This window comes from Callorhinus ursinus, unplaced genomic scaffold, assembly GCF_003265705.2.
Source record: "Callorhinus ursinus isolate GAN/ISIS: 27379988/994484 unplaced genomic scaffold, GSC_fseal_2.0 scaffold18, whole genome shotgun sequence".
In the NCBI taxonomy this organism is placed as follows: Eukaryota; Metazoa; Chordata; class Mammalia; order Carnivora; family Otariidae; genus Callorhinus; species Callorhinus ursinus.
The window spans coordinates 29360772-29381730 of record NW_027397080.1 but is presented as its reverse complement, the minus strand read 5'-3'; the positions used below and the strand labels follow the sequence as shown (position 1 = coordinate 29381730).

The 20959-nt window shown below is 47.8% G+C and overlaps 3 protein-coding genes across 6 annotated transcripts in view; 2 read left to right on the top strand and 1 right to left on the bottom strand.

Moving 5' to 3' along the window:
• The first annotated feature begins 1095 nt into the window (after positions 1-1095).
• Positions 1096-2931, top strand: CORT (cortistatin). The gene is made up of 2 exons (XM_025855898.2): positions 1096-1489; positions 2716-2931. Exons 1-2 carry the CDS (start codon positions 1397-1399, stop codon positions 2929-2931), a joined length of 309 nt encoding a protein of 102 aa, XP_025711683.2. The 5' UTR covers positions 1096-1396.
• A 5933-nt stretch (positions 2932-8864) lies between these two features.
• Positions 8865-16579, bottom strand: DFFA (DNA fragmentation factor subunit alpha). Its single transcript, XM_025856847.2, has 6 exons — positions 16375-16579; positions 14488-14649; positions 13082-13224; positions 10757-10946; positions 10401-10552; positions 8865-9650 (listed from the first exon to the last, which is right to left on the bottom strand). Exons 1-6 carry the CDS (start codon positions 16496-16498, stop codon positions 9438-9440), a joined length of 984 nt encoding a protein of 327 aa, XP_025712632.1. The 5' UTR covers positions 16499-16579; the 3' UTR covers positions 8865-9437.
• Positions 16580-18067: 1488 nt separating this feature from the next.
• Positions 18068-20959, top strand: part of PEX14 (peroxisomal biogenesis factor 14) — a 143868-nt gene continuing 140976 nt past the window's right edge. Inside the window, exon 1 of one of the 4 annotated variants that reach the window (XM_025856633.2) lies at positions 18068-18173. In XM_025856633.2, coding sequence (XP_025712418.1) covers positions 18138-18173 — 36 coding nt within the window. In that variant the 5' untranslated portion in view covers positions 18068-18137. Of the gene's footprint in view, positions 18174-18394; positions 18516-20959 lie in introns of those variants that run through there. The other 3 variants (XM_025856636.2, XM_073903356.1, XM_025856635.2) reach the window with 3 other exon arrangements.

The window sequence follows — 20959 nt, the reverse complement described above, 5'->3', positions numbered from 1 at the left end:
GGGTGGTGTGGGTCCTTTGTACTGTGTATGCACTAAGTGCTCAGAGTGTCTAAGGAGTCTGTCCAGTAAAATCTGCAAAATATACCAAGGGTATAAGAAGCTGGCCGAGCTGCCGTGCATTTCTCATCTGTAAGAATCTCTCCGTTTGGGGGGGCACCCGGCAGGCTCAGTCGGTAGAGCATGGGACCCTTGATCTCAGGGCTATGAGTTCAAGCCCCACGTTGGGCATGGAGTCTACTGAATTAAAAAAAGAATCTCAATTTTTAATACCATTTGTGGGAATTTTCTTAGGCAAAAAAAATTATTTTTGTATAGAAAAAAAAGACGAAGCAACATGCAGTAATGAGCCATGACTCTTCAGGCCATGCCCGTTTTGCCTAGAATCTTTACACGCCTCTGCTGACATGGAATTTAAGGTGGAGATTTCCCTTGGGGGAGGGGTGTAAACCAGGGCTTTGGAAAACTGAAAGTCAGCCTTCACTTTTGGAGAGAGCGTCCGTTCGGTTGCTTAACTTCCACTTGGAACCATGCTGTGGCTCCTGGCCCCGTGTGGCAGGTTTGCGGCCCGTGACTCAGTTTACCGGCTCTCTCACAGTTGGACGAAGAGGGTCTGCGCATTTGCTTGTGGGATTCTGAAACTGGGACCAGGGAGGGGAAGCCGGGGGGGGGGGGGGGGGGGGGGGGGTGGGGGGGGGGACACAGAGGAGGACTCCACATTCTGGCCTTCCCGGGAAAGCGGGTCAAGTGCAGGTCATTGAGTAAGAAGTGGCCAGCATCCCCGGGCGCTCCTGAACCTGCCCTCTTGTCTGGGTTTTCAGCCTCCTTGCCTGCGATTCGGTGAGAGCCGGCAGGTGCCCCGAGCACCTCCCTGCACCCCTCAGCGCCCCCTTGTCTCTTCGGCCCACAGCGGAGTCCACCACACCTTACGTGGGCAGAATTTCAGCTTCTCAGCTCCTCAGCCACCGCTGATTTTATATTGTGCGAAATCACTTGGCTTTGTGCTCAAGGCTTCCTGCCGCCTGTGGGTGATTATGAGGAAGCGGGACTCCTTCAGGAGCGAGCGCACTGTCCTCCAAAGTAAGCAGATCCGCTCTAAACTCGGGAAACCATGGTGGCTTTAATGAAGGGGTTAACTCCGATCCAAAAGCGCTTTTGTGGGCTGAGGGCTTAGGCAGGTGCATCACTGCTTGAGGATAAGGGAAGAGGGGGTACAGGCTTTTGATAGGGACAGAGACAAAAAAACCAGCTGCAGGTGGAGCTTAATTAAAATGCCCCCCCCCCCGCCGCCCCTCCCCTCGGCTGCTCGACGAGACCCAAGTGCACAAAACACGGATTTCGGGGCCGCCCAAGGATAAGCGGCCCCAGAGCTGGAGAGAAGTGCCGGTCAGCCTGCAGGATGCCGCCGCCCCTCTTCCTGCTCCTACTCCTGCTCTCGGGGGCCACCGCGGCCCTGTCCCTGGAGGGTGGCCTCGCCGGACACGACAGCCGGGTGAGTAGTGACGGGGCCGCAGGCTAGCCCACTTTCTGGCTGTCTTGTTCCTTGGCCTTGTTGGCGCGGCTCGCCGGCAGCTCCAGGGCGAGCGTGTGTAGGACAGACGGCAGGCAGGGCTGACCTTTGTGGGGTGCCCCCCCAGCCGCCCCCCCCCGGCCTGCGATGTCCCCTCTTAGACCGCGGGGTCTTGTTTATCTCCAGTGGTCCCAACAACCTGCAGAGAGCTCCGAAACTCAAGGGGGGCGCTTCCCTGCCGGCGATCTCCACCTGCTCGTCTTTGAAACGTTAAGTGATCATACCAGTCTATTGCAGGGCAATCGTGGGGCCGCCGGCGGCCTGCGTTTGCCACACATGCTTCTAGAATCGTAATTTATAGGTATGGGACTCTTCTCATCGGCTCAGATTCATTGACATCATTACAGTTTCCGTCGTGAGAATTCGTAACTTTGTGAGGTGATTTATTTTTTTTTTCCATTTTGAAAAAGTTCCAAGAAAGAGTACATAAAGTTGGCCATTAAAAATGGATTTTTCTCTAAAATTACCAGATGAGTTTCAGACAAATCATTTATCATCAGGTTACTCCTAGAAGCTTTCTAAGGAATTTGAAAGAGGGGAATATCACGTCTCAATCTGATCTGTCTCAAAGAGTAATTTGTGGACATCCAGGAGTCAGACCAGGCACTTGGCGGCAGGGAAAATGATAGATTTCCTGACCTCGTCTAATGAAGGACCTCAGCCAAGATTATGGGCCAAACAGGCCGTTTTTTTTCCTTGACTGAAAATTCTTAACTTTTCCTTCTCTAACTAGAACAATTTCATTAAGGTGTTCTCTTAACTTCCTCATTCTTTATTTTTCTTTTAACTTTCTCATCTTTTTTTTTAAAAGATTTTATTTACTTATTTGACAGAGAGACACAGCGAGAGAGGGAACACAAGCAGGGGGAGTGGGAGAGGGAGAAGCAGGCTTCCCGCCGAGCAGGGAGCCTGATGCGGGGGCTCGATCCCAGGACCCTGGGATCATGACCTGAGCCGAAGGCAGACGCTTAACGACTGAGCCACCCAGGCACCCCACTTTCTCATCCTTTAAATGGAAATGTGATTTATTCTTCTGAAGCATCTTTTTTTTTTTTTTTTTTGAGTAAGGAATTGTAGATCTTTTAATGCTGGCTCAACCAGATGGTTGATTATTTTTCTTTCCTTTGTCCTCTGTGTCTTTTTAAAAGCATCTGCAGGAAGTGATAGAAATGAAGAAGAACAGCCTCTTGACTTTCCTGGCTGGGCGGTACCAGTGGGCCTCCCAGGTGGGCGCAGCCCCCTTCACAGGAGGGGCAGCTGGGGAGGTGGCCAAGCGGCAGGATGTCCCGCCCCCTCAGCGGTCCCTGCGGGAGAAGGCACCTTGCAAGGATTTCTTCTGGAAGACCTTCTCCTCCTGCAAATAAAACTCTACCCCTGATCACTCATGCAAAGGAGTGTGACCATGGATCTGAATCAAATGTATTAACAGCCGTGATCTTTCTTCTTCGCACAGTTGTCTTCTCCTTCCTGTGTAATTTGGAACGTTTTATTTGTTTATATTTTAAAATATTTTATTTTTAGTAATCTCCACACCCAACGTGGGGCTTGAACTCACAACCCCAAGATCAAGAGTCCCGTGCTCCACTGACTGAGTCAGCCAGGCGCTCCCCAAAGTGAACATTTTTGAAAAAGATTTCTACGTTTTCTGCTGTAGTGTACCCATTGGGCTTTCTTTTCACTTTAGTTATGTGCTTGGAAGTTCTGCCCTTGTCTCCTTTCCTTTGATTTAAAAAACAGTTAAAAGGCGACATATTTAAGAACCCAGAATAACATCTTATTTGTTTGTTTTCATAGAAATTGTCTAACTTAAAAAATATCTCCCTCGTATTAAAAGCAAATTTTTAACATTGTGCTCAAAGAGCAAAATGATTATTTCTTGTGTTTTGGCGAAAACCAATTTAAAAACAAATGTCACGCGCTCAAACATGATCTCATGTTCACATACTCATAAGAAGAGTTACATTCAAACCTTCTCTGATAAAATACCCATACTGGTTTTCATCAGTCAGTTAATTTTAATTTGTTACAGTTCTTTCATGGATCAGAGCTTCTACGTTTGCGTCGTGAAGAACGAAGTCTGTTTAAAGGCCTTATTTCAAACCAAGTACAGAGCAGGGCTGCTGTTGAGCCTCTGGCCTGCTTACCTCAACTTTTTTATTTTATTTTTTAAGATTTTATTTATTTATTTATTTGACAGACACAGCGAGAGAGGGAACACAAGCAGGGGGAGTGGGAGACGGAGAAGCAGGCTTCCCGCCGAGCAAGGCGCCCAACGCGGGGCTCGACCCTAGGACCCTGGGACCATGACCTGAACCGAAGGCAGACGCTTAACGACTGAGCCACCCAGGCGCCCCCTTGCCTCAACTTCTAATTTAAGCCTTTCAGGATCGCAGGAACCAGACTTTGTTCCGTGACAGATGCATACATGTAATTTTTTTTAAAAAAGATTTTATTTGAGACAGAGATAGAGATAGAGCGCGTGCACAACCAGCGGGAGCGGCAGGCAGAAGGAGAAGCAGGCTCCCTCCTGAGCAGGGAGCCCGATGCCGGGCTCGATCCCAGAACTCCAGGATCACAACATGAGCCAAGGGCAGACGCTTAACGAACTGAGCCATCCCGGTGCCTCCACATGCATATATGACTTGAATATCATTTTCCCATTCCCCAAGAATTTCCACAGAAGGGACAATGAGTGATGGCTACACAGGAGGGGAGTTCCTTTTTCTGTAATACAGGGCCGAGCAGCTGTCAAGGCCCATGCGGACCAGGATTTGCGGCTGCTCCAATGAAATGAGGAGTGAACAAATCACTGTTTCAAAACCTGAATCAAATCTTTAGTTCTCCCCCACAGCACCAAAATCCTTGCTTGATTCTGCATATTGTTTATGGCTCTTGAATGCCAGACTCTGAAGAATACTTCCAGGGTGAAGGTGTTTAGATACTAAACTTTAAAGTTCAGAGATTCATTACCTGGAGTCATGGGAAGTTTCTGAGGGTCAGGCCTAATATGGGGAAAATTGGCAAAGGCTGGCTGGAGGAGCATTGTATCTTTTCTTGGGATACCAGGGGAGAAGGCGCGGAGTATGACTGCTGACCGTTCCGTTCTGTTTTCTGCAGAGCTGAGCTCAGATCCATAATTACTAGCTGAGTAAAGTATAATGTGTTGGAGGACCTTAATAGATCCGAATTTCCAGACACAGCAGCTTGAAGAGACCAGTTATTGGGTTAGTGCACTGGTGCAAGATGCCAGCCTGGAAGGCCAGCTAACCTTCAGAACGTTGTCTTTTAAGATTTTCCTAGAAGAAAAGCATGCTCCTTGTTTTTCAATTTCTTTTTTTTTTTTTTTAAGATTTATTTATTTGATAGACAAAGACAGCGAGAGAGGGAACACAAGCAGGGGGAGTGGGAGAGGGAGGAGCAGACTCCCTGCTGAGCAGGGAGCCCGATGCGGGGCTCGATCCCAGGATCCTGAGATCAGGACCTGAGCCGAAGGCAGACGCTTAACGACTGAGCCACCCAGGCGCCCCTCAGTTGGGGTCATACATACACAGTCCTTAGGACTGGGGACTTATAACTTTGAACTAAGTAATATCTGAAGGATAATGAGGCTATGCTAATGAGACTGGCAGGAAATCTGTCACATCTAAGTTTACCTGAGTTCAGGGGGCTGAATAGAATGTTAACTGGCATCAATTGCAGGGTAGACTAGATTAATATGCTCATGATGAATACATTAGGGTGAAATGGGTATATTAGGGTAATTTTCTACCAACAGGTTTTGGGTAGACTTTTCTCAAAGTTAACCTTTCTGTAGTTCAATATAGACAAGTGTGTAGATGTGGTCATTGGCACCTGGACAACTTGTAATTCTTTCTTGTGCATTTCTCTTTTTAAAGATTTATTAATTTACTAGAGAGAGAAGCACACACGAGCAGGGGGAGGGGCAGAGAGGGAGAGAGAGAATCTCAAGCAGACTCTACGCAGTATGCAGAGCCCGAGGCAGGGCTCGATCTCACAACCCTGAGTTCATGACTTGAGCTGAAATCAAGAGTCAGACGTTCAACTGACGGAGCCACCCAAGCGCCCCTCTTGCATTTATTTCTAATATTTGGCACCAGAATGGATCCTTAACCGCTGGGGAAGAATTGAGTGTGACATAAACATTCGACAGAAATCCTTCATGGTATTCATATTTCAGGACTGTTGGCAAACCATTCTAGGCTTTAGGAAACTCAGAGCGGTGGGCTCATGGGAGACACTTAAAGACCTTGATTTAACAGCACCTGCTGAAGGGATCACCCACATCTTAGTAGCAGCTTCTTTAGTAGAGCTACGGATTCCATTTTTTAAAACTTTATTTAAATAATCTCTACAGCCAATGTGGGGCTCTAACTCTTTTTTTTTTTTTAAAGATTTTATTTATTTATTCATGAGAGACACAGAGAGAGAGAGAGCGAGAGAGAGGCAGAGGGAGAAGCAGGCTCCCAAGGAGCAAGGAGCCCGATGCGGGACTCGATCCCAGGACTCTGGGATCATGACCTGAGCCGAAGGCAGACGCTTAACCATCTGAGCCACCCAGGCGCCCTGGGGCTCTAACTCTTGAGATCAAGAGTCACATGCTCTTCCAACTGAGACAGCCAGGAGCCCCTAGGTTCTGTTTTGAACAAATCAGAAGAGGAAAAGTCAGGTAGGTATTAAAAAGAAGGAAATTTTTGGTTTCTAGATGAGAAAGGAAAAGGCAAAGGGCAGCTGGGCTACCCACTATTTCTAGCTTGTCATAACCCTAATAAAAGTAACGCTAATTTATCTCTTCCACTTATAGTTAAGTGATAAAAAATACATGTGCTTGTCTTATTAAAATAATTATAAACTGGGGGAAAAGCTAGATTTTTGGTGATAGTTCTTAGAACATGGTATTGGGGAATATTGAGGAAAATCCAGTATCTATGCATTAACCTGGTGGTTCACTTTCTTGTAATTGCCAAGTGTGTTCTTTTTTAAAAAGATTTCATTTTCAAGTAATCCCTACGCCCAGCACGGGTTGAACTCACAACCCTGAGATCCAGAGTCCCATGTTCTATACCAAAGGAGCCAGCCGGGCGCCCCTGCAAAGTGTGTTCTGATGTAGTTTGAGCAAACAGTGAACTTTGAGGTTCTGCAATCCGAAAATTCAAAGCATTTCCTGGGAACGAGTCTATCCCCCTCGTTGGAGGCCTTCCAGCGGGACGGAGGACCCCACTGTCAGAGGACTCAGGCAGTGGCTGGGTGTTCAGAACACATCACTTACAAAGTCCTTAAACACTTCAAGTAATACGAGACACAGCAAGATAATTAAGGCAAAACCCTACAAATAAAATAGAATGGAGAAAAAACCCTGAAGGCCAACAAATAAATAAATACATAAATAAATAAAAGAATAAAAGAAAAAATTGAGTGGATGGCTAAGAAATAAAACAGCTAAACGATCTGGTTAGTAAAGTCACATTAATCATTTTTGTAATTAATGCAGGTTTTCTTTTCCCAGACTACTATTATTTTATCCCTTTCTCTCTGGAAAATGAAAAACCCATTAGTTTTTTTTCCTTTTGCTTTTCCCCAGAAATTAAAGGTTGGTAAGTGGTAATTAGCACAGCTTCTGTCAAAGCCAATTGCCTAATGGGGACCGACATTTGACTTGAGTTGAAAGAATGGAATATGGCTAATGCAGAGTTCATTAGTCCCAGCTGCTTCCTCTGACATTCTTTTCTGCTACCGTAAGAACAGGCTGCCCTGCTCCCTCTCTCCTAGTTTTAGACATATTGCTGTGCTGCTCTGTTTCTATTCTGGAGGGCCTGGAGGCACAGGGGCGCGGGGAAGGTAAATGGCACCAGGGGCAACATAATGTGTTTGCAGCCTCACGTGTTACGCATTTTGGGCCCAAGTTTGCACACTAACATCTTTGCCTCGTAGACCCATAGACAGGGGCCTCATACAGCTCTGTCTCTGCTCTTCCCCCGGCCCCGGGGAGATAAGGGAAATGGCTCTCCTGCCTGGGCTAGATCCTGGCCTGCTCCTCAGACACTACTTCATTTAACCCTTTCATCCACTTTCATCCATGGGCTTGGCTCCCTCCAAGCCCACAGTACTTCCTCCATTATTCTATGCAGACAAGATGTTTGGTAGATCGGTTTCTAGTAGAGCATACCAACACCAACACCCAGGCCAGGCAACTAAAGCTCTCCTGTGTATCTGACAGACATAATTCGAGACAGTATTTTTAATTCAGTAGGGCAAAGATGGAGATGTTGATAGAACTGGTGAGTAGAGGTACCATTCTGTTTCTGGAATCCAGGCTTCCTTTACCACTGGGCTAACTGTACAGTGTTCACCGGGCTATTTGCTTCTCTTATACCACCAGCACTGTGCCTGCAGTCTGAAATCTATTGGCAATTATGTTGCAGACACAGGAGGTCTTTTCCAGTTTGAGTTGACTCTAACTTATTATGTTGGTGTAACAAAACCAGTGATCTGGATGTAGAAGGAAGAATGTGTGGACCTAAGAGAAAACACACGTAAGTGGGAAGATCACTGGGCACCCGGGTGGCTCAGTCAATTAAGCATCTGCCTTCGGCTCAGGTCATGATCCCAGGGTCCTGGGACTGAGCTCCACACTGGGCTCCCTGACTGGCAGGGAGTCTGCGTCTCCCTCTGCCCCTCTCCCCTGCTTGTGCACGTGCTCTCTCTCTCTCTAATAAATAAAAAAGTCTTCAAAAAAGTATGTTGGAAGAGCACTGGAATTAGAACCAGGATCCTGGCCCTCCAATTAGCCTTGTGATGTGGGGCAAATCTCTGCACCTCGCGGAGCACAGCTTTACTCATGTGTGTGAGATGACAAGCCACACCCTGGCCAGCTCACTCAGTTTTGTGATGCTCCAGGATGGTAAGTGCTAGCCCAGAGCAGACTGCAACCTGCTAGAAAAATCCCCAACTGGCATTAGTGCCCCTCCAGGGGCGTTCTGAAAGTGTGTGGGGATGTTTTCAGTTGTCTCGGGGCCTGCAGACCGCTATTGTCATTGAGCGGGTAGGGGGATGCGGGGGATGCCAGTTCTTCCGGCCACGTACCGGACGATTCTGCATAATGAAGAATCGGCCCATATCCTGCAATCCCGCGTGGCTTTTGAATGTCAGGCTGGACATTCATCTGGATGAAAATCTGTTCCAAATAAGAGTACAAAACCCAAAGACCAAGTTTGTACAGAAACAGGAAGTATATAAACCAGAAGGCTCTGCTTTGCACCCAGAGAGACTCACAGTCATATCACATGGAGATCAATTTAATGACCTTTCATCCCCCTACTGATAAAACATATTAGAAAACTGGAAACAGTCTCACAGTGGTAACAGATATAATTTCACAATTAGAAATGGCGAATTACACTCTCCATATGTCCCTGTGGTCTGCAAACTTAATATGCGCCTTTACACAAACCAAAAAACTCATTAACTTGAGACATAAGTTTGTGGCTATACATCAACTCTGTTCTGTCACCTTCTCAACCATCACTTGTGTTTAAAATTCTGCAGTTCTGGCTTCAGAACGAGGACAGTGAGTCTGAAATGCGACAATTTCTTTTCACTGTCCTTGACAATTTCTTTCAAACGGAGAACCTAAGAAGGTGTCATCAGAAGATGGGAGGTACTGTTGATGCAGCCTTGTCATTCAAAACAGGTGGCAGGGCTCTTCCGGAAGGGACAGGAGGCTGGTCTTCCAGCCTGTTCCAGGAGAACATGCTGTAAGGCAGGGAGGCCAGTAGGAAGGCCACAGCTTGGGGAATTAGGCTGACGGTATTTACTGCGAATAAGAACAAGGTCGCAGGCTTTCCAGTGGCGGCTATGTGGGCTCTTGTTTGGCTCGCTTGGGCTCCCGCGGTTCTCCGGACAGTGAGCTCTTCCTTGCTGACACGCTCCGGAGAGAACGCAGGCTCTGCACCTGCTGGAGACGCAGGCTGAGCTCCTGGTGACAGGCCTGCTGCAGCGTTTCTGTCTTCTTTAGGCCCCAGCTCAAGGCAACAGCGAGCGCTTTGGGGTCTTCCTTGGTGACCAACTGCGGCAAGAATAAGAACCACTGAGAACCACGACCTCTGCTCTCCTCACCTGCTGCTCTCAGGCTCCTGGGAGTTTCTTTGGGGGAGCAGGACCAGGCAGTACCAGCTTATGTTATGTCCTGGCGCTGAAATGCCAGAGTTATTTCGCATTCAGCGGCCACGGGCCTTTCCTTACCCTCCAATACTGCCAGGAAAGGATCTCTGGAAAGCCAAGTCCTCCACTTACAGGAAATGTAGCCCAGCCCAAGTCAACAGGTTTCCTCCCTCCCAGTTGACACTGGGGAGGTGCTTTGGACAGCGACAAGGATGAAGAATGAGAAGCAGCGCCCACTCTGATGGATTCGGCATCAGGCTTCTGGTTCCCTGGCCATGGAGCCAGCACGGGAGGACCCGCTCAGGCGTGCCTTTCACCATGATCATGTATGTGCCTCACTGACTACGGGTCTTCCTCAAGGGCTGATAGAACCAGAAGCTTGAGCCCTGCCTTGCCTCCCTGTCAGGTTTTGCTCGTTCCATAACCTGTTGTGCCCCAGAGAATAATGTTTGACGATCTGAGGGGGTGTACCCCGTTTTGTCAAGCCGTTTTGATATAGATTAAATGAGATGTTTCGCATATAACATGCAAGTGGGCAGCTGTGAGTCAGGGTCTGCAGAGGTGAAAAGCATTCTCGGACGTGCCTCCGCAGGCAAACACTGCACCCCTGGGGGGGAGTGGCTCGTGCAGCTCAGGGTCCCTGGGTCTTGCCCACCTCCAAATCCCGACTAGACAGACTCAGCTCTGGGGCCGGCTTCTCCTTCAGTGCAGTAAGGACCTGGCTGGTAAGGGTGATTTTGGAGGTGCTCTCGCGGTTACTCCCCGCGTCCACTGCATCCATCTTGTCACTGAAGCCAGCGCTGGCCTCTGCAAAGCAGACGTGAGACGGAGATGGCCCCACTGCCGCACACACAGCCCTCCGTCAGGCAGGACGGAGGCACGTGGTCTCAAGACGCCAGCAGCTGCGGCTCCCCCCTTGTTTGATCCCATTATAAACCATGGTTCTTTCCCCAGGAAAGGCTCTCCAGGCCCTCGGCCCTCAGGGTGACTCCCCTGGCCAGTGAGTCCTACCTTGCTGCTTTGACAAGATGCTGCCCTCCTTCTCCAAAGCCTGGAGGTAAAGCTCCAAGAGCTGCTTGGACTGTCGGGCTTCCTCCCTCTGGTCAAGTACCTGCTGGAGGGTGTTCTGGAGCCCCTGCACCGTGACGCAACTTTGGCATAGTTCCTGAGCCAGGTCTGAACATGGAACGTCAATGAGCACCTAACAAGCAAATACAGACTTTAACAAACCTAAAAATCTTTCAAAACAAAGTGGCCCCGACCCGTCCATGGCAGGCTCCCTCCTCCCTTCAGCAATCCGTGTCCTTGCCTCCTCTAGGGAACCCGCCCATGTTTGCCAACTACACTTCTGGGAATTTATTCTATGGACAAGCATGTGTGTGAGATGACACTGATCTAAGTTTTTTGTTGCACTGTCTGGACCAGCAGGACCGATGTCAACCCACAGATCCACCAACGGGGGGGCGACTCCTTAAATAAGTCACAGTATACACACAAAAGGGAATACTATGCAGTGGTAAAAAAGAACAAGTGTCTTTTAGATACTCATCTAGACTACTCTCCAAGTATTTTTTTTTATAAAAGATTTATTTATTTTAGAGAGAGAGCACACGTGGGCACATGAGTGGTGGTCGGGGGGCAGAGAGGGAGGGACAGAGAATCTCCAGCAGCCTCCCTGTGAGCATGGAGCCTGTAGCAGAGTGTGATCTCACGACCCTGAGATCACGACCTGAGCCAAAATCAGGAGTCAAGAGGCTTGACCAACTGAGCCACCCAGGCAAATATTTCTTTAAAAAAGAGTAGATATGCTTCCACTTGTGTAATATAGGGGAGGAGAAAATATATTTGTATTTCCTGGTATATAAAATTTAGAATGGGAATTTGAGAGATTGGTTATCTCTGGGAAGAGAAACCTGGTGGCTAGGAGTAGGAGTCAGATTTTTATGTCTATCTTCTCCCCGCCGCCCAAAAGCTTTATTGAGATGTAATTCACACACCACACGATTCACCCATATGACGTGTACACCTAGGTGGGTTTAGTTCATTCGCAGAGTTGTGCGGTCATCGCCACGATCCAGTTTAGAACATTTTCACCACCCCGAAAAGAACTGTGCCTATTAGCAGTTACTCCCTATTTCTTCTCAAAGTCCCCCCAACCCCAGCCCTAGGCAGCCACTCACCTGTCTTCTATCTCTATGGATTTGCCTATTCTGGCCACTTCATATAAACGCAACAAAAAAAAAATCCGTGGCCTTTTTTCATGTCTGGCTTCTCTCACTTAGCACGATATTTTGAAGGCTTATCTATGTCACAGCATGCGTTAATGCTTCATTCCCTTTCAGGGCCGAGTAATATTCCATTGTGTGGATGGACCACGTTTTATCTACCCATTCATCAGTTCATGGACGTTTGGGTTGGTTTCACTTTTTGGCTACCAGGATATCTTTATATACCTCTCAGATTTTGAGCCATGTGAATGTATTCATATTATTTATCCAAATACATAAGTTTAAAAAATTACTAAAAAGCTACCTCCTTGAAGGGGCCTCCCTTGACCTCCCAATCTAGACTATTAGCCGTACCACTCTCGGCACACTGCCCCATCTGCTACCCATCTAAGATGCTCCCCTCCATCAGAATTGTGTCTGGCTTGTTCACCACCATGCCCCGTGGACAGAACCCTGCCAGGCACAGGGCAGGGGCTCAAGAAATATTTTTTGGAATTAACACGTACTATTTTTATCCCAATTTTACGGGACAGGAAATGTAGGCAAACTGGCTACATCTGATTGGCTCAAAGTCATATCGATGGAGCTGGGATTTAATTCGGCTCCTCCTGATGTAGTGCCCATTCTTTGGCACTACATCCTTAACAACCCCCCACGCCCCCCATCCCCGCCTCCCCAGTGAGCCTAAATAGGTCTAGGTGAGGCCTGGGCATCTGTATTTTCTTTTCTTTTTTTAAAGATTTTATTTATTTATTTTGAGAGAGCAAGAGTGCAGGGGGAGGAGCAGAGGGAGAGAGAGACTCTCAAGCAGATTCCGTGCCGAATACAGAGCCTGATTTGGGGCTCGATCTCACCACCCCGAGATCATGACCTGAGCCAAAATCAAGAGTTGGACACTTAACCGACTGCATCCCCTGGGCGCCCCTGGGCATCTGTATTTTCTACTCTAGGTGCGAGAATTACAAAATGAAAGAGTCTTGGTTGTCACCAAAGCATTGCTTGAAAATTAAGCCATAATGAAATTATTGTGGGAAGACACATGGAAACTAAGGGGCTGGGGGTGGCAGAGGCCAGGTGAGCGTGGCTATGAGTTGTGGAGGGGACTTACCTGGAGGTCTTCTTCGGACAGGAGGATGATGCTGGACAGATCTTCTTTCAGCTGCCTGGCCACATTCTTCCACTTCAGCCCTGACCCACTGTCTGTTTCATCCACATCAAAGGACTCTTGGGAAATCCAAGCTGTGCCTCCATCTGACATGGGGAGAAGCAGCCAGTCACAGGCAACCTGAGGTGCTGTGTTCACCTCCTCCTCCAACATACAGGCCTCGGACTGGCCATTTAGGATAATTTCAGTGGTGAAGGAAGAGCCTTTCCTCAGGGATTCATGGGAAAGCCAATCCTCATCTAGGACCTACATTTTCCCTTCTCTTCCACCCTGGATTTATTTCTGTGTGGAACTGCTCTGTATCCTTCTTACGGAAAGAAGCCACTTTAAACCTGATGCATGGTCATGCACACCCAGGATCCTACCACACTTCCCTTTAGGTGAGTTGTTGTGTCTCTGTGTTCCATTTCTGTATACAAAAACATTCACTGTCACCAGCACTTCTCCTGTGCTTGGGGATTAGTCTTATCCTTGACTGGAGGAGCTGTTGCCACTGTTTGCTGTCCCCGTACTTTGGAGCACAAAGGTGGCTGGCAGAGCCATTGCTGAAGGGTGACTTCCTCAATTTAGTGGCATGGGGACTGTCTTCAATGGGGACACTTTTTTAGCCTTTGGTCCTTGCTCATCAATATTAGTTCCCTTTGTATCTCCAGTAATGATGATGGGGTAACATTTACTAAGCCCTTTCTGTGTGTCAGGCAAGATCTAAATGCTTTTTATCAGTGGTTCTCAACTGGGAGTGATTTTGCCTCCCCTTAGAAGACATTTGACAATGTCTGAAGGCATTTTTGGTTGTCACAACGGGGGTAAAGAGATACTACTGGCATCTAGTGGGCAAGGGCTGAGGTTGCTGCTAAATATCCTGCAATGGACAGGACAGCCCCCACAACAAAGAATTCTCCAGCACGAAATGTCAGTAGCATTGTCAAGAAACCCTGGTTTGATATATATTATGTTCTATCAGCCCTACAACACCCTAAGAGAGAAAGGTACTATAATTATTACCTCAGTAAGGTGCTAAGAAGTTAGGTAACTTGCCTAAGGTCACATGGCTAGTAAAAAATAGTCTGGAGTGAAACCAGGCAGCTTGACTCTGCCTGTGGCACTGATCTCTCTGTCATACTGCATTTTAGTTACTGTTGGTCTGTGAATTATTTGAGAACTGGGCCCGCGTCTCATTCTTTACCCCAAGACTCAGCATCACGCCTTGGCATGCAGAAGGTGCTCAGTAAATGTTGGCTGCATAGATGCTGAACGAGACAAACGGCAACCAGTACCTGTGCAGTAAAATGAATCATGGTGGATGCTGTATTGCATAGATGACTTTATATGTGACCAGAGTTTCTTACCTGAATTGCTGTATGCCCACTTCTCATTATTGGCCAACGCTACAAACTTAGTATTGGAAGGTAGGCACAGGAAGTAATCGTCATCATCCACAATGGTGCCATCCTCTGCCAGGACCAGGGTGACTGGTGCCAGGGACTTATCAATGGCCAGAATGTCACAGGCTGAGAGGAATAAAATATTTGGCAATTGACAAGTATCCATAAGGAAATTACATCTGTCCCTGTGCTCACTATATATATGCTCCCAGAGCATAGCAGAATTCCTGGTAGTTAACAGTAACTACAATAACAACTACAACTATTAGCACTAATATACCATTTCCCACATGCCTGGTACTAAGTACTTTTTGTATACAGTATTCCCCTAAAAATCCTATAAGGTATCTACGATTGTTATTCCCATTTTACAGATGTCAAACCCAAGGCTCAGGGAGGCTAAGTAACTTGTCCAAAGTCACACAGTAAGTGTCAGAGCTGAGATTTAAACCCACCGCCTGACTCCTGAAAAAGTTTCCTCCAGCTGCTCTACCTCCACATTAGAAGGCCCTCCCATCTTTACTTGGATGAAAAACAAACCAAAGTCTGATTTGATTCCTTGTGAACGAGCAGTCTTTCATTCATTTACTCAGTGGTCATCTTAAATTCTCCTGTGTCAAATGTTGAAAGAAAGAAAAGCAAGAAAAGAAAAGAACAGGAAAAAGGAAATGTGTTGTGTTCTTTGAAGCATCGTTCTCTGCAGCCTTTCTAACCTATAGGAAGGCACAAGAGAAGCAGAAGTTTGTATCAGTAGCTTCTCATCTTTATTGTCAAAGGGCAAAAAGGTTTGTCCAGGGCAGATCTGTACCATCCCATTTAGTGATGACAAAGTCTAAAATGCAAATGGGATGAGAGTGAGCAGCAAAGTAGCCACAAGACTAGGTATATGGTTGGGCAATGTTATCCAGCACCCAAATAGAACAGCAAGCCTTCCAAAGGCTGAGCTCCAGAGAACATAAACACACAAGCTTCTGTGCCAAGTGCACCCAGCCGATGCACAAAGGGGAACTAAAATTCAAGTACCCTAATGCCAAGGAAAAATATGTGAATGTTGATATGGCAAAAACGATCTCACTAAAGCATTTATAATGTTTTGGCTGCTCCTGGGTCTCTGAAAGATTTCTGTCTGGTAATTTTTGGGTCTTGGTGACTCTGAGAGGAAGCCCACTGAACCCTGACACCCCCTTTGACTACATTTCCGGGACCGCTCCGCTCACACCTTTAGCCAGTAGAACTTCCGTGGATAAACAATTTATTGCTACCGGCTCATAATACTTGTAAGTCTGTAAATATATCATCTGCTTTGAGAGTTCCAACAATCCTGTAAAGCAGGGCTGGAAATATTATACCCATTTTGCCGATGAGAAAACTGAGGGTCGCGGGCTGCTTAAGTACAAGGTCAAGCAGCTAGCAAGTGTGGGGCCGGGATTCAGAACCCCGGTCACTCACAGCACCTGCTCCTTGTCTGGAATTCCAGAATGGTCGGCTCTCTCTTCGCCGCACAAGTGCCTGCGAGAACTGACGGTGAAAAGGCGCTCCCAACCCGGCCGGGAGCTCAGCCGGGGGCGCCGGTATCACCGTACGGAGCCCGGGCGGCTGGGTCTGGTCCAAGGTCAGTTATTTTAGGCGAGGCACCTAAGTCGAGTCGGTCTTAATTTGCGTATTGATTCCCGTCTACCTTCCCACCATTAGGAGTCTCACACGAGATAATCGCTATGCCCACGTCGGTTATTTCCGTCCCAAGTCGCTCGTGCTGACCCCGCCTTGCCCCCGCCAGACATCCTCACCCGGCCCGGCTCTCCGCAGCCCCGGCCCGGGCCCCCACAGCCTCCGCCCGCGTCCCGCGCCCACCCTTGCTCCTCAGCTCCTCGAGGCAGGAGGCCGCCACGCCGTGCTGCTCGCGGCTGTGGTTGCGGCGCAGCAGACACGGCTTCAGGGCCCGCGTCTCAGTCTCGGCCTCCCCGACCACTTCCATCCTCTGCAGGGTGGGACCTGACTCCAGGAAATCAGGGAGGCTCAGCGCGGCACCTTCCCCCCACCTGTGGTGTGCCGGGAGGTGTAGTTCTCTTTGTGGCAAATCACGCGTGGGACCAAGGCACGCTGGGAGATGTAGTTCTGGTTGTCGCTAATCACGTATGGCTCCGGGGGCATGCGGGGAGCTGTAGTCTCTGGGTTCGAAGCCGACTTCGTTATGTTGCTCAATACGGCCCCGGGGAGTGTTTTTCTACTTTGTATTTAGGAGTTTCAGTAGCGGGCTCAAAATGAGGTCAATAGGGATTTGTTTTGCATTATGAAAGACACGCATATATACTACCTTGGGTTTTCAGAGCACTCTTGTTTACATATATAGATGCATAATATTGATACTTAGATGAAACAGTCTGTCATTGTACTGTATTAATTTGTTTTCCCTGTCCAGACTGAAAAGATCTGTAAGATGTCCCAACCCTCAGGATAATCTGAAGGAAGTCAATTTTAAAAATTGATGAGTGTAGTTTTCAGTCCTGCTGAAAATGTAACAGAGAAGCATAAGCTACTCGCACATTTCCACCAGTTCGATTCCCTGCTTTAGTTGTGCAAATTGGGTTGGGATCCCGGAACAAAATGCTTACCTAACTAGATTAAACATTAAGGTCTCAAAGAAATTAGAGGGGAAAGGGAAAATGCGAACCACATCACTGTTTGAGATTGTCCAGATGCTGCTTGGCAATAAATTCATCTTCGTTCTAATACTGCTACCTACCCCCTCTGAAAAGAGTTAACATTAAAATAATAATAAAAAAATCAAAATGGTTCCTCGCTTAAAAGGTGAGGGCATATTATGTAAAGAGAAATAGCCCATATTCATACAGTCTCTTTCGTATTTTTTTTTATAAGAAAATAAGATATTATCTCGTAAGAAAAGGGTAGGCATTTAAAACAGTGTTTGGTAGGGGGAATTGTTACTTGAGGCAACCCTTTTGAATACTCCATACATAATCAATCAAAACCCAGCTGCAATACAAACTGGTAGTTCTAATACATGCAATCATTTCGTGTAATTTTATACTTAGCTTAAAATCTAACAACTCAACTACTATAAAGTAAGAATGTGGAAGCCTCTCCAAAAAGCCCCGTTCAGTGTCCTCCTAATAGATCTGCAAACCGTTTCAGACTCCTATCTCCAAGATGCTGTAATTGTGTGTGCAGGAGGTGAGTCTTGGATCTTTTTATTCCTGGCGACTACCAAAGTGCCTGGCAAGTAGTAGGTACTCAACAAATGGTACTGAACCGAACCATTAATTAATTAATTTCCAAGTTTCTTCCCATTTATTAAAGACTTAGCGAGTCCCTGCCTGTGCCCAAGGCCCCTTGGGGATGGGCAGAGATTTAATTCAGTGAGAATAATACACATCTAAAAATGCAAAAAGGACGGACTTAGGATCTTCCTGGCCAGCGGAGACCTAATTGGCAATAGTGCGAGGTGACCCAGACGTGGGGGTTCGCTCCGCTCCCTGCGTGCCCGCCATCGACCGGCTCCGTTCCGGCTACTTTGGTCTGGGCTGGTGAGCGAGAGCGAGGGCGCTTGGGAGACGCCTCGCCCGGCGGCGATAGATTAGTTAGGCCTCAGAAAGATGGCGTCCTCGGAGCAGGCAGAGCAACCGAGCCAGGTAAGGGGAGTGGGACTGCTCCGCCGTAGTGGCGGGGACCCTGGCTGGAGGGGGCGCTCGGCGTGCGGCTGGAAGCCGGGCGGGGTCCCTGAGCCTCCGCAGCCGGTGGCCCGGACCTCTTGCCCCCTCCTGGGCCCCGCCCCTCCTCAGGTCCTCGCCGCCCGGCCCCTCCCCCGGTGACCCCTCTTAGACCACATTGCCGAGCCGGGGCCCCGGGGCGCCCGTGGGCCCCCACTTCCAGCCTGAGGGCCCCTCGGGCCCCACTTGCGCTTGGCCGGGACGGTGGCAGGACGCTTGAGAAGCCTTCAGCCCTGAGCTGTAAGGGCCCCTGCTTGAGGAGAGATGGGTGAGAGGCTCGATCGTTTTCAGTTGTCCCCTCCCAGGAGGGCCCCGAATCTGTCAGGGTTCCCACTCTCCCACAGCCTCAGCCTCGCTGAAGTGGCCCCACGCCAGCCTCTTCGTCACCTTTGTGCTTTCTCTGCCAAATTGGAGGGTCGGAAATGTACTCGGATCCTCTCAGTGCGTTGGTAGGAAGGGGTCTCACTTGTAAACAACAGACGCCACCAGGCTTTTGGTTGAGGATCCATCCTTGCTACCCAGAGTTTGGTTTTCTCGGCCAGAGGACTCCGCTCTAGCTTTTCAGCGAAATCCCGCTCCGTTAAGGGGACCTTGAGGACCAGTGGTCTTGCCTGTACGTCTGCTGTCAGGAAGCAGTAGATGATAAGGCCCATGAAAGGATTTGCAGTTCAAAGGCGGGGTGGGCTGGAGTGAGGTGGATGGGGTAAGCGGTACCTTGTATTTACTGAGGGTGTGCTGTCATGCTGGGGACAAATTAACGTTAACTCTCTCCTTTAGTGCTCATTACGACCTTTGTGAAAATCAGGCAGTTATTAACTGCCATTTCACAGAAGTGGATGCTAAAGGTCTGTGACATGGCCGAATTCATGTATCTGATTGGGTCGGGATTTAAACCCAGATGTGTGTGGCTCCACTAGTTTAGCCACACATGCTTAAATTTAGTTAGGATTAGTGAGAGGAGGAAGAAAATGGTTCCAGTCGGGACTTCCATCATTCATCTCTCACCTCCTTGAAACACCTGTAGACTTCACAGCCTACTGGTATTTCACTTCCTTCCTTGGCAGAAGAACACTACTTCAAGTTTCTTACTGTTTTATTCTTCATGATAAGCCTGTTACAGGAATAGCGCTTAGAGGAGCTGTGTGTTCCCCAGACCAGCTTCTGTTAGCAGAGTGAGTGATTCAGAAAGATATCTGGATTGTAAAATAGGGGAAATAATTAGGACTGATTCTGGCCTTCTCACTGTCAGAAATTCTGGACTGTGGGAGTGTCTCAGAGGCAGGGCCCTCCTTTCTTGCCTTAGCCCACTTAGCTTGCGGAAATGCTGAGGCTCCTCAGAATCTGGACTTTTCTGAACTGTTATATGTTAGGAATGCCCACAGCCTGGGATTAAAGGTACCTTCCATCCCTGATTCTTCTAGGACTTTTAATTTGTCAGTGCTGTGAAGGTTACTAAAAAGCTTGCCACTTGGAGCCATTGTAGTGCCCAAGGATTCCCTTGGTTCTGGAAATTGTCCTCTCGGTACATGTGGAAGGGATCTAAGGTCCTTTGAGGGGGTTTGGCCAGCACTTGTTTGGTTTTCAGCTCTGCTTCTCTTTTGCCCTCCTTTCCAAAGCTGGTAGAGTTGGGATTGCATCAGAATACGCTGGCAGTTTTGGGAAAATTTGAGCTCTTCATGCCAAATTCTGTCACTGTCTTAACAATAAGCTGCAAATGCACACTTATTAAGTGAACCATCTCTCTTCAGCAGTTGCTTGTCATTTTATTTTCAAATCCTGATCTACTTGGCTTCCCATTTCTCTAGTCAAAGCAGAGTGGAATTGAAAGAACTATTTGGATAATTCCCCGTGAACCTGGTCTGTAAGAATGAACTCATTTTGCCTTCGGGGCTGAGTTAGTATTTGTTTCATAGAAGGTCTGTGGGTTGGCCTTGTAGCCTCAGTCTCTCATTTTGAAAGATACAGGGTGATAGCCAACCCTTTCTTCCTTTGAGAGGCAATGTAGAACAGTGGTATGGGCTCCAAAGCCATCCCTATTGGTTTAGAATCCTAGCCCCACTACTTGGAGCTGTGTGATCTTGGACAAGGTACTTGACTTCTTTGGCTTTAGTTTCTCCATCTGCACAATAGGAATGATACTATTGCCTATCTTGTAGGATTTCTCTGAGGATAAGTAAATTAACTTATTTTACTCTATTTATTTTAAAGATTTATTTATTTGAAAAGAGAGAGTGCATGCGTGTGTGCAATCAGGGGAGGGGCAGAGGGAGAGGGAGAAAGAGTCTCAAGCAGACTCCCTGCTGAGCGTGGAGCCTGATGGGGGCTTGATTCCACGACCCTGAGATCATGACCTGAGCCCAAACCAAGAGTCAGTCGAACACTTAACCAATTGAACCACCTAGGCACTCCTAAATTAACTTAATTTTAATTAATTAATTAATTAATTTTCATTTATTCATTCGAGACACAGAGAGAGAGAGAGAGAACATGAGCAGGGGGAGAAGCAGAGGGAGGGGGAGAAGCAGGCCCCCGCTGAGCAGGGAGCCCGATGCGGGGCTCAATCCCAGGACCCTGGGATCATGACCTGAGTGGAAGGCAGATGCTTAACCATCTGAGCCACCCAGGCGCCCCTAAATTAACTTAATTTTAGAACAGTGCCTGACATAGTGTGTTATCTGTTATTATTGCATTCATTAAATTCTGGATTT

Bases quoted from the DNA above. Each gene is read 5' to 3' on its own strand.
- CORT (XM_025855898.2), top strand. From the start codon at position 1,397: ATGCCGCCGCCCCTCTTCCTGCTCCTACTCCTGCTCTCGGGGGCCACC. The intron at 1,490-2,715 runs GTGAGTAGTGAC...TCTTTTTAAAAG, and splicing joins TCGCCGGACACGACAGCCGG to CATCTGCAGGAAGTGATAGA.
- DFFA (XM_025856847.2), bottom strand. From the start codon at position 16,498: ATGGAAGTGGTCGGGGAGGCCGAGACTGAGACGCGGGCCCTGAAGCCG. The intron at 10,553-10,756 runs GTAGGACTCACT...TCTGCTTTGCAG, and splicing joins CATCTTGTCAAAGCAGCAAG to AGGCCAGCGCTGGCTTCAGT. The intron at 9,651-10,400 runs GTGGGCAAGACC...TTCTTGCCGCAG, and splicing joins TGTCTAGTCGGGATTTGGAG to TTGGTCACCAAGGAAGACCC.